This window comes from Schistocerca nitens, chromosome 10 (assembly GCF_023898315.1).
Source record: "Schistocerca nitens isolate TAMUIC-IGC-003100 chromosome 10, iqSchNite1.1, whole genome shotgun sequence".
NCBI lineage: Eukaryota > Metazoa > Arthropoda > Insecta > Orthoptera > Acrididae > Schistocerca > Schistocerca nitens.
The window spans coordinates 1,425,163-1,444,484 of NC_064623.1; the positions used below are offsets into that span (position 1 = coordinate 1,425,163).

The 19,322-nt window shown below is 39.7% G+C and overlaps 1 protein-coding gene across 2 annotated transcripts in view; it reads left to right on the plus strand.

The window, feature by feature from the left end:
• The window catches only part of LOC126210319 (protein lin-52 homolog), a 72,900-nt gene extending 54,154 nt beyond the window's left edge, over nt 1-18,746 (plus strand). For both annotated transcript variants that reach the window (XM_049939517.1, XM_049939516.1), the window contains exon 4: nt 17,774-18,746. In XM_049939517.1, coding sequence (XP_049795474.1) covers nt 17,774-17,913 — 140 coding nt within the window. In that variant the 3' untranslated portion in view covers nt 17,914-18,746. The remainder of the gene's footprint in view (nt 1-17,773) is intronic.
• The last annotated feature ends 576 nt before the right edge of the window (nt 18,747-19,322 follow it).

Here is a 19,322-nt window from a genome sequence, read left to right on the forward strand (position 1 = left end):
AGCAGCAAGTCCTTAGTGCCTGCAAAAAAAAAAAAAAAAAAAAAAAAAAAAAAAAAAAAAAAAAAAAAAAAAAAAAATCGAAGTGTTAAACTTGTGCTCTGCTCTTGAACCAGTTATTGTATTTAACATTCATTATGTTACAAAAAAACTTAAACTTTTCAGTCAAATTGTTTTTAATTATGAACCAGTAATGCCTCAGGTAAGTCATTCAGGCAAATATAATTGTACAACTAAAATAAATGAGTCTATTTTCCATCTCTTTGACTGGTTGTGCGAGGCACAGTGTACCCATAATATCATCCTAATATATGTGATAGCCACCTCCAGGATCATGAAAATAGATATATCTTAAATCTTTTAAGTTTCATATTTGTGTTGATTAGTACCCTTGTTCTTAGTAAATACTGTTCGTCTACAGAAAGTAGGATGCTCGAAATAGCACAGGTTCCACTATTAACGAACTTCCTCCCTTCGACAATTGACAGTCTGTTACGTAAGATGCATTCATAGCTTAACACTAATAGGACCAGCATTAGCAAACTACCTGGAATGACTGCTACCAGTCAGTTTGACCGGTGACATTTATCCCCCCCTCCCCCATGTAGTGTAGTAGTGTAATATGTTAATTTACTTCAGTGTGGTGACTTTAAATGTTGCTAAAATATTTTTCTCACCGTATTGATGTGTTATACTTCAAGTTTTCTATAGAAACTATAATTAACTAAAAAATCAAAGTAAAGAATACAGTGTAAATACAGTATTCACAAAACTAAACCATGTTACTCAACTTACAAATCCAAAAAACATACAATGATAAAATACCATTTTTATCACTATGACTGGTTCTCCATTAAAGCCCCAAACAGTCTGTGAACATACATTTATTAGGAAATACAAAGAAAAATTGACGTAAACTGCTGTGGCAATTACGAGAAAATAACGGCATAATCTGTATTACTTCAGGCAAGGTTACCTTCATAGTCTCAGATGTTATTGAATTTAGCATCTGTTAAAATTCAGGAGTAAGTAAGAAACACACATTTTTTGTTTTCTCAAAAAAAATTCCTGCTCTGAGATATGGGCCTCCAAAGATGACATTGCGAACACCATTTTGAAGTTGTGACTTTGGAAAAAATTTTAAAATGCTGTATCTCTGTAACAGTTCTAGATTTTTGTTAGTTTTTTATTTGAAAGATAATTGCTTTATGATTACAATGGATCCTCCATTTGGACATATCTTTCAAAGTTCTTTTACTGTCGCCTTTTGAATTTTTTTTATAGTTTACAGAATTTATTTATTTTTTTCATCCTGTTGATTAGTACCATGTAACTATGTAAAGGAGAGCTTCCACTTTTAAGTTGGGCAGGTGTTACTTAAAAAAAAAAAAAATTATTTTTTTTTGTTCAAGGGTAAGGTAAGTCTTCACTGAAGTTGTTTCTTACTAATTTCTTTGTTACAATGTTTATTTCTATTGTATTTGTTGCTGTCATTTCTTATCCACTTTCATTGTTGCAGTCATTTCTTATTCACTTCATTGTGGCAGATATTTGTTAAACTTTGTGGTAGTTTCTTGTCAGTTTCTTTGTCGTGGTTGTTCATTGCAGGTTTCTGTATTTTACTTGTTCAGTGCTAATTTGTTTACTGAAGAGGCTTCTAAGAACACTGAGATCATCCAGTGAGTTCTGTTGTTTTTGTAAGGATTTTGCCAGTTGACACAGTTGCAGTGGGTTTTGTGTAAAGGACAGTTTGAAATGTCTTGAAAAGGACTGTTTGAAATGTCTTCTAACTGGGGCCACAGGAGAGTGAAGCGTGCATATCGGTAAAAGGGTGATATATAAGACAAACAAACAAAAAACAAAAAAAAAAAAAAAAAGACTTTGTTCAGGTTGGGAATAAGTGTTCTCATTTGAAGACTGTTTCAAAGTGAAGATGTTTCCAGTGACGACTTTTTGTTTTCTAAATGTTTTGACAGAATAACAACAATGATAGTATCTGGCCAAGGTGAGGCCTCCCATAGTGCAGATTTTGCATTAATAGAGGAAGAATTAAATAACCTGAATCAGTCACCTACAGAGGTATGTGTTACTCCTGTGAAGCAACCATGGTCAGTGAAGTCAAGTCATGAACTCTATGTATCAAGAAAGCTATGGATGAATACACTACAGCAAAACTGACCACACTCTTCAAAGTAGAAATTCCATCTCCAGAAGAAAATGAACCAAAGCACTCCTGCACCTCTTGCCAGGAATTTTTCACAAATATCAATTCAGCTATTGAATATTGTGTGTCCTACAGTGAAAAGGTGCAAGTTTTAACTGTTATTCCAGAGACATTTTCAAAGAAAACAATTTTTAACCACATTCCATCAGTATCAAAGTACATGATAGACAAATCAAGAAATGTGAGGTATCTAAAAGGAGTCTTTGGAGTCTTATGGTCATCCTGTAGAAGCAGCTAAAGTTCAAATAGTGCAGTCATTTTATGTGGAAGATACATGGGACTGTTCTCGCCAGAGTGCCAACAAAAAAAGACACTAAAACTGTAACAGTTGAAGGTCAAAAAATTGTGAAAGTGAAGAAGTACATGACTCGCAGTATTAAAGAAACTTTTTGCAATTAGCTGGCCACTGTGGCCGAGCGGTTCTAGGCGCTTCAGTCCGGAACCGTGCTGCTGCTACGGTCGCAGGTTCGAATCCTTCCTTGGGCGTGGATGTGTGATGTCCTTAGGTTAGTTAGGTTTAAGTCTAGGGGACTGATGACCTCAGATGTTAAGACCCATTTGAACCATTTGAACTTTCACAATTTATAAGAGCATCTATACAATTTCACATATTGAAAGATACAAATTTTATGCATTACGACCTAAGTGGGTAGTTCCACACCTGCCCAGATGGCTGTTTATGTGTGTACCGCATGAATTTGAGCTTTGTGTGGTAGCTTTGATGAAGAACTTACTTGAACACGTGACATATGACACCTCGGTTGGGCATGTGAAGTCATTAGTAGTCTGTGACGTAAAGCGAGAGACATGTTTGTTGCAATAATGTGGTGACTGCCCTGGAAAGGGAGGACTTTCTTTACAGACACTTGGCCTGGAAGACATAGCAGATAACTCTGCAGAAATTACATATGCGACATGGGAGGAAAGTAAACTAATTTAAGAAAACTGTTGCCTTTGACAGTTTCATTGATGAACTTGGTAAATGGTCAGTGAAAGCAGTAACACTGCAACAGCAACACATTGCAGAAGTGAAAGGGAGTGTACAGGCTGAAGAACAATGTTTAGTGCTTCACTGTGATTTTTCTGAGAACTGGTCTCTAATTCTCCCACAAGAAGTACAAGTGTATCAATATTTACAGGAGTCACATACTTTCAAAACAAGACCACAAGTGTTGCAGTTACAAGTGATGACACAGGACACGACTCAGCACGTGCTTTGCTAGCAATGTGTAAAACTCTTCAACTGCAAACAGAGGCAGAGAAGACCTTCAGTATTTCTGATGGTGCTCCTAGTCATTTTAAAAATCGTTGCCAGCTGTTTGAATTGAGTAAGTCGCGTGTGCCAACTGACTGGGTTTACAATGCTACTGGTCACGGGAAGGGGCCTAGTGATGATGGTGTACGAGGCCTACTGAAGCACTGTGCTAAAAAAAAACGCAATCTTTCCAGACCAAATACAGCTGCAATTCAGAATGCGGAGGATTTTACGAGACTCGTGAAATTTTACACATCCACAACCGTCATTCTTTTGTACTGAGAGGAAATCGAAGAATTCTGTGAGCAGGAAAAAGCAGAATGGTCCAAACAAACGACTCCTGTGAAAGGAATTCAGAAGACATATTTTTGGACTCAAAGTGATGGGCAAACCTGTACTGCGTGCACTTTAAAGAGCGAGAAAGAAGAAATTTCGTTTGTTCGGCCAACACCTCAGTAACAGCAGGATAATATTCAGATTCACAACCTGAGAAGAGGGATGTTTGTGGCATGTGTGAATGACTGTAACTAGTGGATTGTAGAGATTGTAGGCACCAGTTATGAGTTAAATGAAATTGTGGTGAACTTTATGCTACCACATGGACCAGCTGCTGGATATAGGTTTCCATGTGAAGGACAGCAGCAACACCATCAGTGTTCACTTCCGATTTACAATGTTTTGAAGATTGTATGTGCTCCAGTTCCTGTTGGTTCAAAAAGAAGGCATAAGTCTATATCAAAGGAAGATTTTTAGTTCATTGACTGGCTAATTTCAGCACAAAACAGAGTGCACAGAAGCTGTATAAATTGAAACCTTTAAGTCTTTGGACCTCTCGCATACATTTTGGAACCATTTAAAATGCTTGAAATAAGTCTCTTACTCACCTTTCAAAACTAAAATTATGTTAAATAAGGCTAGGTTTTTATTTTTGTGAGCCTGTTATGCGATAATGTGGTAATAGAACAGGTTTTATGTATGACAAAAATTTCAGTTGTTTGTAAAACCTGTTCAGCCTGAAAGTGGAAGCTCTCCTTTTCAGGGAATGTAGAACTATATGGTACTAATCAACAGAAAAAGAAATCAAAATTTTATGGATTGGCATTTTTGGAAAAAAAATCCACAAATTATAAAATAAGTTCACAACTTTGACAGATAAGTCCAAATGGAGGATTTCTTTGTAATCTTAAAGCAATTATCTTTCAAATAATAAAAAAAAAAAAAAAACAAAATACTTAGAACTGTTCCAGAGATACAGCATTTTAAAATATTTTCCAAAATTCGCATCTTCAAAATGGTATGTGCTGTGTCATCTTTGGAGGGCAGTATCTTGGAGCAGAAATTTTTTGGAGAAAACAAGAAAATAAGTGTTCCTAACTTAGTCTTTAATTTTAACATTGTTTTCAGTCAAAGCCATCATCTTTATCAAAACACTTCACACATCCATACTGAACATGTTCCACATATGGATCCCATATGAATTTCATGCACTGCACATGCAGATTTTTGGTTTTGTATGACTTGTGCATCCTCCTATCTGGCAAGTCTTTCACACTGATACTTTATGTATTTCAGTAGTGGCAGTAAATGTATGAACTGGACCGTTCCTTGATTATACATTCAAATAGAAGAGATATTATTCTAATCTGGAAAGAAACATTCACAGGGTAACCTTTTCTCCTGTCGTCTCTCTGTAAAGGATCCGTGCGCTGCTTTCAGCAAGGTCTAGCACGTTGAAAAGAAATGTGCATAGGCCATCTTCAGCAGCTGTACTAGACAGTGCACTGACCAGACGAGATGTCTGGTCCAGAATATTAGTTCCAAATTTTATGGAATTGTAAAAGCTCATCTGAATGCAAACACCCATTCACCATAATAACGAGGTGCACTTAACTTCTGGAGAGCACAACATATTGACAGGGCACAGCAATTAAAGTATGCCCACTGTTCGACCAAATAACCCTCCACCACACACCAGCAGGTGGCTTGAGGAGTATGGATGTAGATGTAAAATGTAAAGGGAAAGAGTGAACGAGATGACAACAATGAAATAAAATTAGATGAGCGGATGTAAAAATCCATTATTATGCTTTTTAGATACATGAAACCTAAAAAAATAGCATGCTGGTTGAAATGACTGGCTACTGTCCTTTAAGGTAAAAATGTTTATAATTCGTTCAGCTTTTGTAACAGTTGTTTGTCTTTTTCAGAAATGATGAACCACCAAAGTATATCAAAAGTCGTGAAATTCAAGCCCCATCAATTAAAACTTACAGTATTTATTAACTATTAAACAACACTCACCTGTCAGATAGACTAGTGCGGTCCTTTTAGTGTTAGTACTCCATTTGTATATATGTTCCTATTTTCATTATAATAATGGTTATAAATAATGAATATCTTAGCATCTACACTAGTTGTCAAACTTCCCTCACACACACACACACACACACACACACACACACACACACACACAATGCTTAATTCCTCCTCCGAGTATTCATTACAGTTTATATGTTTTTTTGTAATTAGCTTTACCATTGTCATATACTCGAGTATACTTTCTAGGATATATACGTAAATTTTCTCTTACACTTCAAATTGAATCAATGTCTTAGACCTATCTTTGCATTTAGAACTCCAATCTACTGCTTCATGTTGTCATGTTTAACAATAAAGTTAACTTTAGTGGAATCTGCCCAGCCTTTGGCTAACAGTTCCTTAATGGGGAGTACTGAACCATCTGGTTTGAACTTTAGAAATTCCTGCTCGTGGGCTACAATATTGTCAAAGGATGCTCAGCTTTCTTATGTAGTTTTATTTCCACAAATTCCTGTAGTTGTTCTTCCAAAGTATTCAAAGCATTTGCGTCACTTGTTACATTAATCAGTTCTCTACTTCATTCTAAAGCAACTACCCGATGTTGCACGTGTGAGGTACGGTTGTTGATGCTTTCGAACTACCTAGTGGGTAGTTCCTCTGTTTTGTTTTGCCATCTACCTCTTTAAACTGTTTTACAATACAACCTCCTCTTGGAGTAAATCACACTGTTTTTTTTTTTTTTTTTTTTTTTTTTTTTCATGCTGTAATTCCTTAGTTAATTTTACTAAAGTAAAAGCTACTGCCTTTCCTTGTGTTTCTGGTGTTCGTACTGTCAGAGAATTGTTTAATGTGTTTAAGAACATCTGGTAATTTTTTAATTCCTCCACTTGAACTTTTGTGAGAACTATTAGCTCTTCCATTTGGCTCAGAAATAAACTAATTATCATCTACAAGTTAAATATGACATAGACAGTCAAAGCTGACGAGTTTTAGCCTTCCTTCTCTTGACCCCCATTTTGTGTGTAGTGACAGGCACACAATAACAACTTTATACCCGGCAAATAATTAGACACCACAGCATGACTCTAGACAAATGGATATCTAAAATTCCACATGACAAACCACTAGAAAGATCTCAGCCTGGGGCTTTTTACACATCATCTAATCGGGCACACAGGAAGTTATACTGCACTGTCAGTTTGTCATGCGGGGGCAGAGCGACGCTACAGTGAGTGTAATGAGCTGACTGGCCACTGCACTGTGAAATGAATAAGTGCTGCCATTTTGCTGGTCAGCTGCCACAGAAACTGTTGAAGATTGCTGCTCCACTCGCAGCCTCGAAATCGGCACTCTGAATTCTTACGTACCAGTGGCGTACTGCTTTTCGACTCGTATGCCAAAAGTTTTGAGTTGAGCACGTGAATATATCTTGCTGTTGGCCTGGTTACTGTGGCCAGCTATTTCCTTTCATTCACTTCTGTGCAACAATTGAGATTCCTTCGGTTTTTCACCAAATGGAAATTCTTTCTTCTTAAATATTTTAATTACTTTGGGCAACACTGAAATGTGTGCTCGTCTATATATCCTTCACTGGTTATCTCGATCACTCTAGGCATCGTCATATTTTAATACATTTTGTCTTGAAAATTCTTCGTATTTTTCATAAAACTCACTTCTCTACCCTCTGTTATCTGTGCCCTGCACTTAGGGTGCCAAAATGGAATGCAGCTTCACTGTTCTGCAACTGCACTGAGCCCAGATGTTGTTACCTTCCAAACGATGTCACCCTGGTGGTATGCTGGGTTCCTTTTTCCATTAATAATTTTCTTGTATGGTCACATTTCTTGAATTACCTCGATGCAGCGGAATTACTGGGCACTGCCATCAACTCTTGCTTTGTGACTTCTTCTCTGTCCACAGAGGGTTGAGGGCTGGAAGAAAGCATTGATATATTCGAGCTACTAAATAATATAAATGTGTTTCAATAACTCTTGTGTATTTTTTGTTCCAATGTAACAGCTATAATGTTGGGTGAACAGACCTCTTATAACCATTACTTCAGAAAAAAATGGTTCAAATGGCTCTGAGCACTATGCGACTTAACTTCCGAGGTCATCAGTCGCCTAGAACTTAGAACTAATTAAACCTAACCAACCTAAGCACATCACACTTATCCATGCCCGAGGCAGGATTCGAACCTGCGACCGTAGCGGTCGCTCGGTTCCAGACTGCAGCGCCTAGAACCGCACGGCCACTCCGGTCGACAGTACCTCAGAACATTGTCTCCAAACACTCTTAGAACAGAATCTCAGAACAGAATTAAATGACATTTTGCAAAAGCCTCTGTCCACTACTTTGCCAGGCATTGTCATTGTCAGCATCATATCTTGTTCTCTGCCTTCCAAAACACCACCGAGCCAAAACGCCAAAAGTGTAAGCGACCCCTTCACAGCGGTTGGAGAGGCTCGATCACAGTCACATGTCGGTGTCGTTATATGCTCGTGCATCTTGCTCGGACTTGTGCAGCCATCAGACCATTGTGTGTATACTGGAAATTTCTCTACATATCTACTACGTAAAGAACATTTTTACACGAGGATCTGTCATCTGATTGTGAGGAAGATGTGCAACATCTTACTCTGAATGAACATGAAGTCGTATCACAATACTTCCTGACAATGCCTTTAACCTTTAGCCTACTCTTCATCATTACTGAATTGTGATGTGAATCTATATCTGCTCCTGGGTGTGCCTTACAGTCCACTATCTGATTTCAGAATATCTGTTCCTGTCTTTGGGCCTTTGCTGAGTGTATACTTCGAAAGCTTATTTGTTATTGTTAGCTCATATTTATTCCAGAACTCGTGGTCTTTCTCCTGTATCATTTCTATTACTGAGCCTGTGTTCTTTGTTAGCTCTCTGTTAACACAAAATAGTTACCCACAGAATGTCCTTATACGTGCTCCGCATCTCATTTTATGCTTGTGATATAGTCTCGTATATCAGTACTATTGTTGTCAGTTTGGTTTGCTGTTGGTTCTGATGAAATTAATCCTACAGCTGGACTGTGCACAGTAACTCACGCTTTGCCTTGCCTTCCCATTCGTATTGAATCCTATTGTTGTTACACCATTTTTTTACCACTATTGCTGTTATCCTTTGTTCACCTATCTGTTGCTTCAGAAGTTTGGAAGGTGTGTTATAGAATATAAACATTGTTATTTATCTGTTTATTGAGTTATTCATTATGCATATTACAGCCTATTATCTAGAAAGATAACATAGATCATGCAGTCACTTCTACAAAAATGCTACTACTAAAATTATTCCATACCACAAAAAAATCAATAAAAAAACAAATACCCAGCTATTAACACTACTTCAGTGCTACAGATTCTTTTCTGTATGGCCATTTGTTATGGTGCATCTAAACTATTCGCATTTGTTTCCGCTGCTGTATCCACCCTCGTACTGCCATGGCCAATAGCAGTTGTCTGTTGGGTTCATTGGACTTAGAGCAGCACATCAATAGCATTTCCACTTTCCAAACAATTCCACATTTCATTGGAATGTCTCAAAATTCACACTTCTGTGATCACTTTCATTGACACAATATAAATTCTTGAAAACAGTTGCATTCTGTGGTCCCGATCTCAGTTGCCTCCTTCTATCTGTACAGTATTTCATCTCGCCGGGAAGGTAGCGTACTGCCGTGCAGTTGAATGCCTAGGGAAGTCTCCTTTCACCTTCGTGTATATTGCAGCTGCAGTATCATCAAAGATGTGCCAGCCTGACTTGTTGCTCAGGGATGCTTTGGGGCCTAGCATATTTACTGCCCTCCAGATAAGTTGTTGCACTCAAATTATTCTCGGAACCGAGAGACGGCTGAAACCCGAAGTGGAAAGCTGCAAGATATTTAGAGATTCGTGAAATGTATATCGGAAAGACAGATTAGAGGCCATAGTAGGCAGAGTGTTTATTGCTGTTGACAAAAATATTGTCTCTGTTGAGGTTGAAGTTAAGTGTGACAGTGAAGTCATCTGGTTGTGTACAACAGTTGTAAGTGACACCAAGTTAATTGTTGGATATTTTTACCAGCCATCGTTCTGCTGTGACCCAGTTCGCAAATGTCGTAGATCCGGGGCTGATGCGTAGAGCAGTCTGAGTTATAGTGACCCGTGTTTACATTTAGTGATTTTGCTGTTTCCCTTCATTTACTCTCACGTCAAATGAAAACAAAACGAATATCAGTGGCTGGGAGCTATCGAGTGAATTAAAACACATTCACGTAATTAAGGAAGACTGAAATATGTCATTAGTTTCAGATTTTATTTTACTTCCACCTTTATGACAGTCGAGCATTAATCACCTTGCGGAACAAAGAAGTTACTTTTGTCTGTTTGCTAAAGAAATTTGAGTTTTGTTAACATTTTCCGCAGAGGCAGTCAATGTATTTGAAACGAAATGTTTAATTCCACAGTACTGGCTAGTTTCAACTGTTTGCTGCATTTCAAATACACGTTTTCATCTTCTAGCACGTATGGCATTATGGCATAATAAAGAACAAAACATGATATAATTCAGTACTGGTGCGCCAAGAAAATTTACATCCCGAAAACCACACTGAAAGCTTAATATCAGGTCGAGGTCTACTTCATTGGGAATCTGGACATACGAATGTGCCGGTATATTGATAATTTTTACTTATCGACCGTCTGACAGCAACTGAATAAAACACAGTTTTAGTGCCATACGCCTTTATTTTCTGCAAGGCATCATCAGTGGCCTAGAATATGTACATATGTTAGCTATTTTATTTACATTTTTGTCACTGTCCCTATAGGTTATAAACAGTTGTGGTGGTTGGTATTTCCTATTAAGTAGTAATGTTTCGAACTGTACTTACAGGTTGCGTGGAAAATTTCTTACATATTACGCTCCTGTTGCATTTTTGGTGTTGTTCTTCTCTTCTTATGATCGCCAATTTGCGGTTTTTTCGACATTCCACAGCACTATGCACTGAACGCCTGTTTTAATTGCAATGTTTTGGTTTCTGTTGTCGACCGTCAAATGTTTTTGCCAAAGATCGAATGTTATTGCCAAACTTATGAGTGTAACTATTGAAGTATCTGTGGTCTGTTCGTGTATGCATTTTTGTGTGTGTGTGTGTGTGTGTGTGTGTGTGTGTGTGTGTGTGTGTGTGTGTCTGTATTTTGACGTGGTACGATTTTTTTTTTGTGTCCAGATGGTGTGGGGAAGAGTTTTTTTGTTTTATGTTATCATTTCCTTTATTAAGTGCAGTAGGGAACCTGTGCTGATGTGTGTTTGTTCATTTATCACATGTTTGTTTTCTGATATGGCTTTCTGGATGTGGAAGTTTTCTTGCGTTTGTGTAAGATGTTTGTCATGGTTGCTTATTCTGATTATTTTCATTTCTTGTTCCATGTTTGTAGGATAATGGTTGTAGTGTTTTAAATGCTCTGCAAATGTGGAGTGGTTTGTTTCATACTTCCAACATCTGATATGTTCTTTGTATCGTGTTTCAAAATTCCTGCATGTCATGCCTATGTATACCGCATCACAACTTTGACATTCAAGTTCATATATTCCTGATTGTTGGAATTTGTCCCTCTTGGTAGCTGGCTGGCTTAGGTGTGATTGAAGGGTTTGCCCATGCTTATATGCTATTTTGAAGCCCTGTCTCTTTAGGATGTATGCAACTCTGTGTGTTAGTTTATGTGTGTAGGTCATGGTGTACCATCTGGTTCTTTTCTGTGTGGTGTTCTCATTGTGTGTGTTTGTAAGTTTTCAGCTTCTGAGTTCTTTTGTATTCTGGAAATGTTGTTTGTTTTTTATTTTTTTGATTGAGCCTGTGTACCACATGTGTGTCATACCCGTTGTTCCCAGCTATTTGTATGATTGTACTCATTTCTTGTTCATAGGTTCTCTTGCTGAGTGGGATTCTGTTTAATCTATGTAACACGTGTCGTAGTGCTGCAAGTTTCTGGCTGAGGGGGTGGTTGGATGTGGAATGTATTATTGTGTCTGTGGCTGTTGGTTTTCTAAAGATGTTAAATGTATGTTTGCCATTTTCTTTTTTAATTGTAATGTCAAGAAAATGTATTTGATTTTCTTTTTCTTTTTCAAGTGTGAATTTTATGTTCTGATGAGCTTTGTTTATTTCTGAATGGAGTTCATCTATTTTTTTCACTTGGCTCACCTACCAGACAAATAATGTCATCCACATATCTGTACCAATATATGATTTTGAAACTTTCATTTGTGGTTATCTTTTCAAATATCTGATTTTCTAGGTGACTAGCAAACATTTTCATCAGTGTTCCTGATATTGGGGATCCCACGGGCAGTCCATCAGTTTGTAGATAATATTCTTTCTCAAACTGAAAGTAGTTTTGTTCAGTTGTCAGTCTGAGCATATCTGTTATTTCTTTTATTGCATCTGTGGTGAGGTTGCTGTGGGATGAGAGATTCTGTTCTATGATTTCTATTGTTTCTGTGATAGGGATGGAGGTATACATATTTTCTATATCGAATGAAATCAGTGATGCTGTGTGTGGTACCTGTATGTTCTGTTAGGTTTCCTGTGTTTATCACTGTCCTGTTTTCTACTTTATAGTGTTTTGTAACTAACTTTCGGAGGTGTTTGGCTATGCGGTATGTTGGGGCTTTCTTGAAGTTGATAACAGCTCTCATTGGTATTCCGTCTTTATGTACTTTCGGTTGACTGTGGAGTGTTGGTGCTTGTGGGTTTTTCTGTGTTAAGTAGTATTTCTGTTTGTCTGTGAGTGTGTGTTCAATGTTTCTGTGTTTGTTTCACATTTGCCTGGAATCGTGTGGTTGGATCTGACTTCAGTTTTTGTATGGCATTGGTGTTTATGTATTCCTTGGTTTTTGTGATGTATTGCTCTTTATCCATGAGTACTGTTACATTTCCCTTGTCTGCTCTTGTTATTAATACGTTATTGTTTGTTAACTTTTGTTTTAACCTTTTCATAGTGGCTGTTTCTGTTTGGTTGTTCTTATTGTGTGTCTGCTGTGTTTGTTTTATTATGCCTTTTATTTCTTCTTTTACTAGTTCTCTTGTCAGTCCTATGTTTATTTCACAATTATTTTGTTGTTCTTCACGTGTAAGAATGTGTTCAGTTTCTACTATGAGATTTTCTATGTCTTGATTGTTCACTTTGCTATTGGTGCAGTGTTTCAAACCTTTTTCCAAGAGCATTTTTTCATTTTCGTGTAGTTCTGTCTCTTTAGGTTAACTGAGTGTGGATGTAATGTGTGTTGGTGTTCATGTGTTTTCACATTTAAAATGTAAATGTATTTTTGCGTCTTTTTTACTGTTAGTTTCATTATTTTCTGTTTGTTTGTTTTGTAAATGTTTCATTGTTGTGTATGTGTTGTGTTCAGTTTTTTCTACTAGTGCCATGAAAACTGCGGCGTTTCCTACGCCTTTTGCCAGTTCTAGATGAGTCTCATAGAGCATCATGTTTAGGTGCTGTTTTTTCGAATAGTGCATCTTAATTTCATGTAGTAACCAATATCATTCTGCAAATGATTTTGACTTTTGTGCCACTGTAGAACTGTTTTTAACCTTTACATTAATGTAACTTGGAATTAAATCGTTCTTTTTGCATGTTTTGTTGAATTTTATGTGCTGTATCCATAAGATCATACAGCACATAAAATTCAACAAAACATGCAAAAAGAGATCTTTTGCCCACTTTCTCATTGTATCGCAGACCTGCCCATTCTCCATCTCTTGGGCGAGGACACATTCCTGGTTGCGTTTTCCACCATGAGCTATGCAGTGTCGATTTCTGTGTCAACGATGACCGTGGATTTCTTTGCAGCCAATATCCAGCATGGTTGCCAGTCTGTTGTGGTGGGACCGCCATGTACCCCTGACCACACAGGGGTCGCTCTGCTGATGCCTGCACCGTTAACTCCCCGTGTATGCCAAGGGGTAGATGCTCATCCCCCTGGGGCATTGGGGCTCCCGGCCTTGACTGCGGCTCGGTGGTGTTCGTGGGGAGGGCCCTTGGTCGGAGTGGGTGGCGTCAGGGCGGATGACACACAATGAAGCGTAGTCCATCATCTCTTGCTGGTGGTGAAATACCAGCAGTCTCTAAGCGGACACGAGCTCAATTCAACGCGCAGTAGTTCGACCCCTATTGACAGAGTGGGAGCTCCTCAGTGGCCTTGGACATTGCTCCAACCCAGCTCCTGGGCCTGATCGCATCCACAGCCAGATGATTACACATCTCTCATCTGACTACAAGCGACATCTCGTCATCTTCAACCGGCTCTGGTGCGATGGCGTCTTTCCATCCCAATAGCGGGAGAGCACCATCATTCCGGTGCTCAAACCCGGTAAAAACGGGCTTGATGTGGATAGCTGTCGGCCCATCAGCCTCACCAATGTTGTTTGTAGGCTGCTGGAACGTATGGTACGTCAGCGGTTGGGTTGGGTCCTCGAGTCAAGTGGCTTGCTGGATCCATATCAGGGCGGCTTTTGCCAGGGTCACTCTACCACTGATAATATTGTGCCCATCGCATCTGCCATCCGAAAAGCCTTTTCCAGACGGCAACACCTAGTAAAGCATAAGACACGACTTGGCGACGTCATATCCTTGCCACATTGTATGAGTGGGGTCTCTGGGGACCACTCCCGATTTTTATCCAAAACTTCCTATCGCTCCGTACTTTCCGTGTCCAAGTTGGTGATTCCCTCAGTTCCATCCATATCCAAGAGAAAGGAGTCTCGCAGGGCTCTGTACTCAGTGTCTCTTTATTTTTAGTGGCCATTAACGGTCTAGCAGCAGCTGTCGGGCCCTCTGTCTCACTTTTTCCGTATGCAGAAGACTTCTGCATTTCGTACTGCTGCTCCAGTACTGTTGTTGCTGAGCGGCACCTTCAGGGAACCATCCACAAGGTGCAGTCATGGGCTCTAGGCCAAGGCTTCCGGTTTTCAGCCACAAAGTCATGTGACGTGCATTTCTGTCGATGCCGTACCATTCATCCGGAACCCGCACTTTACCTTGATGACGATCCACTCACTGTAGTGGAGACATATCAATTCCTAGGACTCGTTTTCGACACTAGATTGACTTGGCTCCCTCATCTGCGTCAGCTTAAACCGAAGTGCTGGCAGCACCTCAATGCCCTCCGTTGCCCTAGCAACACCAATTGGGGTGCAGATCGCTGTAAGATGTTTTAGCTCTACAGAGCCTTTGTTCAATCCCGAATTGACTATGGGAGTGTGGTTTATGGTTTGGCAGCACCTTCAGCATTGCATTTACTCAACCCTGTGCACCACTGTGGGGTTTGATTAGCAACAGGAGCTTTTAGGACGAGTCTGGTGACCAGTGTACTGGTGGAGGATGGTGTCCCTCCACTGCATATCAGATGTGCACAGTCTCCTTTTCCCACCTGTGGCAGTCCATCTCCCACATTGGTGGCCCAGATCGGGGCTAACGATTGCGGTTCCCATGCGGTCCCTTCTCTTCGAACTGGAGTCCTTCCCTTTACCACCTCTACTTGCGGTCCATTCACGTACACCTCCATGGTGTACGCTTCGGCTGCAGCTTCGTCTGGACCTTTTGTATGGCCCTAAGGACTCAGTTAACCCCACCGCTCTCCGCTGTCACTTCCTCTCGATTCTTGACGTGTTCCAGGGCTCTGAAGTGGTTTACACCGATGGCCCAATGGCTGATGGTCACGTAGGCTTCGCATATGTTCATGGAGGACATATTGAGCAGCGCTCCTTGCCAGTTGGCTGCAGTGTTTTCACTGCAGACCTGGCGGCCGTATCTCGTGCGCTTGAGTACATCCGCTCATGCCCTGGCGAGTCGTTTCTCCTGCGTACTGACTCATTGAGCACCTACAAGCTATTCACCAGTGCTACCCTCGCCACCCTCTAGTATTGTCAATTCAGGAGTCCATCTATGTCCTGGAACAATCCCACCGTTCCGTTGTGTTTGTGTGGACCCCAGGACACGTCGGAATCCCCGCCAACGAACTTGCTGACAGGCGACGCGGAAACGCTTCTGAAGATAGGCATAACAGCACGCACAACAAACTGCACGTCATTAAGGAGACTGTGAATGTGTGGAAGTATTCCATGCAGGTCTTTCGCAGGGAATGAGATGTCCTCTGCCAGCTCCGCATTGGCCATATGTGGCTAATGCATGGTTAGCTACTCCTTCGCGAGGACCCACCTCAGTGTCGCTCCCAAATGAAAGTTGTCCACCTCTTGCTGGACTGCCCACTTTCACCCGCTCTGCGGCAGACTTTTTAACTTTCCCAGCACCCTGCCTTCGGTGTTGGGCGACAATGCCTCCACAGCAGCTTTAGTTTTACATTTTATACTTCTATGTAGGTTTTAGCGTATGTCCTTTGTCCCTCTGTGTCCTCCACCCTAGTGCTTTTAGGGTGGAGGTTTTACTGTGTTGCAGAGTGTCTGGCTTTCCCTCTTTATTCTCATAGTTGGCCAGCCACTGTAATCTTTCATGTTTTACTCTGTTGTGTTTCTAGTGTCTCTCTGTTGTTTTCTTGTCCTCTTTTGTTCCTTTCAGTGTTCATTGCCTTCCCTTCGTTCTTGTTGCTTTTCCGCTCCGTTTTCTGTTATATGTTTCGTCCGTTGTATTCTCAGACTTGTGGCGTTGTTTTATTAGGAACAAGGGACCGATGACCTCGTAGTTTGGTCCCTACTCCCGCCTTTAAACCAACCAACCTAGCTTGCCTTCATCATGAATCTTTCGCCCAGCACAAAGTCCCAAATGAGTAAAAAATAATGCAGGTGACTCTAGTATATAAGAAGGGTAAAAGAACGGACCCGCAAAATTAGAATCCAATATCCCTAACTTCTGTTTGCCACATCATCCTTGAACATTTTCTCAGTTTGAATATAGCAAAATTTCTTGTGACTGAAAAGCTTGTGTCTACGAATTGGCACGGTTTTAGAAAGCATCGCTTTTGCACAACTCTGCTTTCCCTTTTCTCATACTAAGAGCTATGGATGAAGGGCATCAGGTAGATTCCATATCGCTAGGTTTCCAGGAAGCCGCATTGCAAGCTGTTAACTTATTCCACATGCTCCTACCTTTGTAACAAAACCTGAAAACAGTTGCTTATAACTCGCAAAATATTTAAAGAAATACATCAGTTTTTCAGCTTTCCAATGGTATGCGATGTATGGAGAAGGAGCACTAAGCAGCTACAGCTGCTCGGTCTCTCTCTCTCGGCTGGCAGTGTAAGAACGGACTTGAAATCTGTGAACTGGCTGTATGAGCCAATGGGTTAACTGTGTGTTCACTTGACTCGGCTCTGCTAAACCTGTATTGGTGAGGGTATATCCTTTCCAGTAGTCTTTGATTTTGGCAGGGATCACATCTGGTCCTGGAGATTTTTCTTTTATCTGCCTGAGAATTATCTGCCTAATTTCTTCTGCTGCAAAAGGACACAAGCTTATTGTTTCTATAGTTTTCCGCTAATGTAGTTCATAATCTATGCTGATCTTCTGTCTAGTCTTTGTCACAACGAAGCAGTGTTTCCATTAGCAGTGCAGCTGACTGTTCAACACTCTCTGTTGCCATCCCATAATTTCTGTTTAGCATGGACAAGACTGCGGGTTACCATATTTCTTACAGGGATCAGTTTCTAAGAAATCATTGCAATTCCCTTGGAAATATTTCAGTGTTATGCCAAATCTCGGCATAGTTAAGTTCAACAATAAAATTTGTAAATTTGTCACTTTCGTGAGATTTACTTCAAATTTTTCCATTTCCTTGTGCCACCTTGTATTTCCTAGTTTTGTGTGTAGTAAACAAATTTTTTAAAGTGTTCCCTGGTGCTGTCTGCATCATGTGGCAAACTTTAAAATGTCTACAGTATTTGCTGCAATTGCAGTTCAAAATGAGACCCTTTTTTTACTGATTTGTATTCAAAAAATGTTTCAGAATTTGGCAGCCTTACTGCTGCCAGCCTCATTGGAGAAGTGAAGAAACTACACGATATAGCATATGAGCTGGGACTCCAGGAAGCGAAGGAGATGACACGTGGGAAGTACCTGAACATCCTTAGTCGCAGTCAGCATTAGCACTTGTGCTTGCTATCATTATCATACAGTTTCAAGGAGTAAAGCAAAATGTGTGGATAAAATTTGTGTCCCCAAATTAGCCTGATTATATAATTTACCATCTAGAGAAAATGAGGGAAAGGTTTAATTATTCATTTATTTTAGAGAGATACAAATCTCATCAATTGTTGCACTTTTGATGTCCTTTTCAACGTGACATGCCATTTCCAGCAGTTTTCTTTCACTTTCCCCTGGATGATGTGACAAGACTAATATTAGGATCTGCAGTTGGTCATTGCAACAGAACGACATTTTTTTGTACAGTTGGGTCAGCTGCATGAAATGAAATGCATTGTCATATGACATTTTATATTGAATCTTCCACTCTAGCTGCTAATTGTTTTATTATATTACTGTTAGCTGCTAACTTGAAAGATTCAATTTAAAATGTAATGTTACATTTAATATGTTCTCATACTACCAGGAATGTTATCTGTCTGTGTGCCAGAAATATCTGGGCTGTGCATACTTGCAGCACTGTCAGGTTGTTTTGTTATTTTTTTTCATGTCACAGAAGAATTTGCTACAGTTATGTTTAAGAAAACCAATAAGCAAAGTTCCATTCACTTATGGTAATCTGTTCTTACATTTTTCCTAATTATCTCCCTTCCCTTTTTTGTAATTTAAAAAGGAGATAACTAGTTTGAGCTTCAAAAAATAGGAAGTCCAGCATGGAATAATGACAATATTTTGGAAAGGATAGATTGCTGCTCACCATATAGCAGATGCCAAGTAACAGATAGGCAGAACAGAAAGATTATTAAAAAAAAGTAAGCTTTCGGCAAAAAAAAAAAGGCATTAGATAGCATACACATGTACACTCGTGGAAAACTGGGGGGGGGGGGGGGGGAACCTTTACAGCCAGAGATTAAAGGCCAGACTACCGTATTTACTCGAATGTAAGCCGCACCTGAAAAATGAGACTCGAAATCAAGGAAAAAATTTTTTCCCGAATCTAAGCCGCACCTGAAATTTGAGACTCGAAATTCAAGGTGAGAGAAAAGTTTTAGGTCGCACCTCCAAATCGAAACAAAGTTCGTCTAGTTGTAATATTCGACAATTTAGGTCGAATGAATGACGATACAGCTGCAGTAGTTTGGTTCGAGTCGTAAGCTTAGCAGTAGCGGTTTACCAGGTAGCCATTGCTACGCGCTCCGTCCGTATTTATACGGATATCCTTCCTTTTTCACGTGCTTCGTCTGGTTTGAATTGATTGCTTATTTTTCTTTGATCTGATAAGTGCAGTTCTCTTTGTTAAAGGTGTTTACGTCACTCCAAGCTGAAAATGCATTACTGCAATGTGTCATGCATTGTTTGACGCATTCTGATAGTGCGTGTTTACGGCTTGTCGCCACTCGCGGCGTGGCTTG